Source organism: Dipodomys spectabilis, unplaced genomic scaffold (assembly GCF_019054845.1).
Source record: "Dipodomys spectabilis isolate Male_0828 unplaced genomic scaffold, ASM1905484v1 ptg000002l, whole genome shotgun sequence".
NCBI classification, from domain to species: Eukaryota; Metazoa; Chordata; class Mammalia; order Rodentia; family Heteromyidae; genus Dipodomys; species Dipodomys spectabilis.
The window spans coordinates 49,594,462-49,599,167 of NW_024870679.1; the positions used below are offsets into that span (position 1 = coordinate 49,594,462).

A 4,706-nucleotide genomic window follows, 5' to 3' on the forward strand; every position below is an offset into this window, starting at 1 on the left:
ACCAAAAGCCAGAAGTGAGAGTGTGGCTCAAGTGGTAGAGTACCAGCAGTGAGTAAAAAAGCTAAAGGACAATATCAAGGCCCTGAGTTTAAGCCCCAGTACCAGTACATGTGTACACACACACACACATACAAACACACACATTTAAAAATTACCATACAAAAGTAAAAATTAATACTGTTATCATCATCTTTTGAGTCTCTATGGTCAATCTTCAGTCAAGTTAATGACAAAGTTTTTTTCTGTAATGTAGTTCAAAAAGACTTGTTCTGCAGCCACATTGTGATTTGTGTTCTTCTTCATTGAAGACATAGTGGCATTCCCATAGTAGTGCAAAGGGCTCATGAGGTCAGAAAAGTTGTATTTAAAACCAGCTATGTGAACTTCATGACAGATGTGAAATGCCAATACAATGGCAATTATTCCCATTGTTGGGTGTTTTTGTTTCTTAAATTTGGGAAGATTTTTTCGAAAATGAAGCAGTTCATAAGCTGTTGTCCTGATAAGGAAAGGATCTAATATTCTGATTTGATGTGGTTTATAGATCAACTTTAAGGCTGGTTTCTTCCAAAAATTCTTGAGGAATATACGACCATTGACCAGCAATTTCAGCATCCAGTCCAAATCATTTTTCTTAAAAGCAACAAAAATGGCTATTGTGTTAGGATCATTATGACTGCTATCTGTAAAAACAGATTCTGGATAAAAAAGTCGGAAGGTTGTGCGTGTCCCAACTTCCTCTTCATGTCCTAAAACAGGACCATTATTCATTCTTATGACAACATCATACGAGTCGATAGTTTCTCTTAACTTCTTATTCTTCAAAACTCCTCCATTACCCACCACCACACACTTTTTACAAGTCACGTTGTTCGACTCATCAAAGATCTCACAATTCTTAAGTTTGGCAAGAAGGTATCCAAAATAGGCCTTTGCTGTTCTTACCCCATAGGGCAAATCAAACTGATCCTCTTCAAAGGCGGAAACAGTGTGTTTAAAATCGTCTTTACAGAGAAAGGGATATACCTGTGGAAACGTCAGGAGGGATGCAAACGCTGGCTTTGATGAACAAGTCTGGAAAGATTGTCTGTGCTTGATTTCCTTGAGGGACACCCAATAATAGTGGGTACCCCAGATTATACAGAAGAGGATAAAATGGTAATAGAGGAAGATAATGCTCAGGAATAGGGCCACCTGGAGCCGCATCATAGCTGGCCGGGCATCCCTTTCCCCCAGAGCCTCTCTGTTCTTAAGCGTGGTAGCAGCTCCAGGGCAGGATGGCTCAGGAGAGAGGCTAGCTGCTATTTGGTTGAATCCCCTGACGAGAGATGCAGGACCAAGCGGTTGTGAGGCGGCTTCGGTGGCAGTTTGCCCCCCAGGCCCAGCGGCCAGAGTGGAGCCTGGCTCCAAAGCCTCCCGCAGAGGGTCCCGCAGCTCTCCTGCCTCCCTCGGCCCTGGCTCCGGTCCACTGCTTTCTCTCTCGCAGTAGCGCGGGAGGCATGGGGTCTCCAGGCCGGTCTCCCCCCTCGCTGGGCCTGGCGGAGAAGCCGAAGCGCGGGGTGGGGGTGGGGGTGGGGGCCGGCCCACCAACCGCAGGGAACGACGAGGTGTTCAGGTGAGCTTGAGGACTAGGATGTTACTTGATTTACCTGCATAGCTCTAGTCCGCAGCCAAGAAGACGCCCACGGGGAATCCTGGTGATGGGTGTGATGAAGACAATGTCCGATTATTGGGTGTTTCCTCTGTGTCAGACGTGATGGGGAGCCCTCTTCGTGTATGACCTTGTCTCAGCATAGGTGGGTAGAAACGAGTTGCAGGTGACAAAATTAAATTCAAATGGAAAGAAAAGGAGAAGGAGGGGGGGAGGAGGAAGAAGAGGAGGAGGAGGAAGCAGAAAGAGGAAAAAGGAGAAGAAGGAGAAGAGGAGGAAGGGGGGGAGGAGGAGGGGGAGGAGGAGGGGGGGAGGAGGAGGAGGGGGGGAGGAGGAGGGGGAGGAGGGGGAGGGGGAGGAGGAGGGGGAGGGGGAGGAGGGGGAGGGGGGGAGGGGGAGGAGGAGGGGGAGGGGGAGGAGGGGGAGGGGGAGGAGGAGGGGGAGGGGGAGGAGGGGGAGGGGGAGGAGGGAGAGGGGGAGGAGGGGGAGGAGGAGGGGGAGGTGGAGGAGGAGGGGGGGAGGAGGAGGGGGAGGGGGAGGGGGAGGAGGGGGGGGAGGAGGGGGGGAGGAGGGGGAGGGGGAGGAGGAGGACGACGACGACGACGACGACGACGACGACGACGACGACGATGACGACGACGACACCGGGTACCTCATGCCTGGAACCCTAGCTACTCAGGAGGCTGATATCTGAGGATCACTGTTAGAAGCCAACCAGGGCAGGGAAGTCTGTGAGATTATTTTGTTTGCTTTTGGTCTAGCATGGGGCTTGAACTCTGGGCCTGGGTGCTATTGAGCTCAAGGCGAGCACTCTACCACTTGAGCCACAGTGCCACTTCTAGTTTTCTGGTGGTTAACTGGAGATAATAATCTCATGGACTTTTTCCTACCCAGACTGGCTTTGAACCTTGATCCTCAAATCTCAGCCTCCTGAGTAGCTAGTCACCCAGCTGTGAGATTCTTATCTCCAATTAACTACAAAAAGCAGACAGTGGAGCTGTGGCTCAAGTGATCGAGTGCTATCCTTTTAAGCACAAAAGCTCAGGGATAGCACCCAGGCCCTGAGTTCAAACCCCAGGAACAGAAAAAAAATTAAAAGCTTGGAGGCCTAGCTCAAGTGGTAGAAGACCAGCACTGAGTGAACAAGCCCAGCCACAGCGTAAAACCCTGAGTTTAAGCCCAGTACTGACATTAAAAAAAAAGATAAAAATAAATCCAGCCACATTGCTGTAATCCTAGCTATTCAGGAGGCTAAGATCTGTGAGGATCATGGTTTGAAGCCAGCTTGGGCAGAAAAGTCCATCAGACTCTTATTTTCAATTAACCAGCAAAATTCTGAAAGTGGAACTGTGGCTTAAGTGGTAGACCACCAAAAGCTATGGGACAACACCTAGGCTTTAAGTTCAAGCCCCAGGACTGGCACCAATAATAAACAAATATTTTAAAAAGATGTATAGTACCCAACTGAAAACTCCACAAGCCATTCCAGCTCCGAGCTCATCTGGTTCAAACATTGTTTCTCTCCCTCTTTTGGCTCAGTATCCTTTCTATGGACATTGCATTTGGGAAGATGCTTCTTGTGTTACCATCTCAGCCGAAAAGAGTATCCCTTCCCAGTATATATCTATCAAGAGGTCTGTGGCTACCTCCCATGCAGCTTGACAGGTGTCTCTCTTGACCAGTCAAAATATTCGGACCCTTTCACTGGCTACAGATAGGTTAAATAAGTCAGACACTTGGCAGAAAGAAACAAGATTTTAGATAATATGATTTCTATAAAACAGAGATAAAGGGGCTGGGAAGGTGACTTAGTGGTAGAGTGCTTGCCTTGCATGCATGAGGCCCTGGGTTCAATTCCTCAGCACCACATAAGCAGAAAAACCTGGAAGTGGGGCTGGAGCTCAAGTGGTAGAACGCTAGCCTTGAGCTGAAGAGCTGAGGGACAACGCCTAGGCCCAGAGTTCAGACCTCATGACTGGCAAAAATAACAACAACAACAACAAACAAGGCATATATAAAAACCATCTTTTATAATAAGTACCCCATTTTTCCAGATAAGGAAACTGAGAGCCAGTAATTAGAAGTGCTGAGTGTTTTTGTTTTTGTTTTGTCTGTTGTGGGGTTTGCACTCAGGGCCTGAGAGCTGTCCCTGAGCAATTCTGCTCAAGGCTAGCACTCTATCACTTTGAGCCACAGCACCAATTTCAGTTTTCTGATGGTTAGCTGGAGATAAGAGTCTCACAAACTTTCCTGCCTGGGCTGGTTTTAAACCCTGATCCTCAGATCTCAGCCTCCTGAGCTGCTAATATTACAGGCCTGAGCCACCAGCACCTGGCTTTACTGAAGGTTACATACCTAGTTGGTAGGACAGCAGGATTTAAATTCAGATATCTTTCTCAGGAGGCTTTGTTTTTCTAGGGCAGCAGACAGGATTTTTTCCATTATGGGTCCTCTAATCCAGTGCTACTCAAAATGTGGTCCCTGGGTTATACTGCTCTGTAAGGGCTTTGTTCTTTGCCCATAATGAATTCAATACCAAAATCATAGCAATTTTTAGAAACATACTGTAGTCATTTAGCATTGCCATGATATCCCAATGATATGATAGAAAAAGTTGGGTCTGAGATAAGTTGTAAATAATTTGGGGCACATTTTTCTGACAATTACTAGGGGGAAAGCATGAAGACTGCTGGGCTTGCAAAGGAAACTGAGGTATCTTGAGTGTATCATCTACACAGAGGCCCAGGAGGGCAGAGTATCTATCCCACTAGTCAGAGTGGTTTTTGTCCCTTGGCCAACCAAGAGAAGCCTTCCTTGGAGCCCCACCCTCAGTAGAGGCTGTTCTAGCTAACATGCCTCTCCTACCTACCAGAGAGGCAGGTAGGAAGGCTCAAGCCTGTGCAGCTCCAATGCCTTAGGGTTCTTGGTTGTAGTCCAGCTGGATACTGGCTGATTCTGCCCAGAGCCTGTGGGCACCTAGCACTCTCCTTCACCAGTGCCTTCCCCCATGTTTCCAGATCATGCCCTGGAGAGACAATGATGGCTGACAAGCTGA

General features: G+C 48.0%; 1 protein-coding gene across 1 annotated transcript; it reads right to left on the reverse strand.

Annotated features, from left to right (window-relative positions):
* Window positions 1-207: 207 nt before the first annotated feature.
* Window positions 208-890, reverse strand: LOC122106814 (type 2 lactosamine alpha-2,3-sialyltransferase-like). The gene has a single exon (XM_042678352.1). It carries the CDS (start codon window positions 769-771, stop codon window positions 208-210), a length of 564 nt encoding a protein of 187 aa, XP_042534286.1. The 5' UTR covers window positions 772-890.
* Window positions 891-4,706: the final 3,816 nt, after the last annotated feature.

Bases quoted from the DNA above. Each gene is read 5' to 3' on its own strand.
- LOC122106814 (XM_042678352.1), bottom strand. From the start codon at position 771: ATGAATAATGGTCCTGTTTTAGGACATGAAGAGGAAGTTGGGACACGC.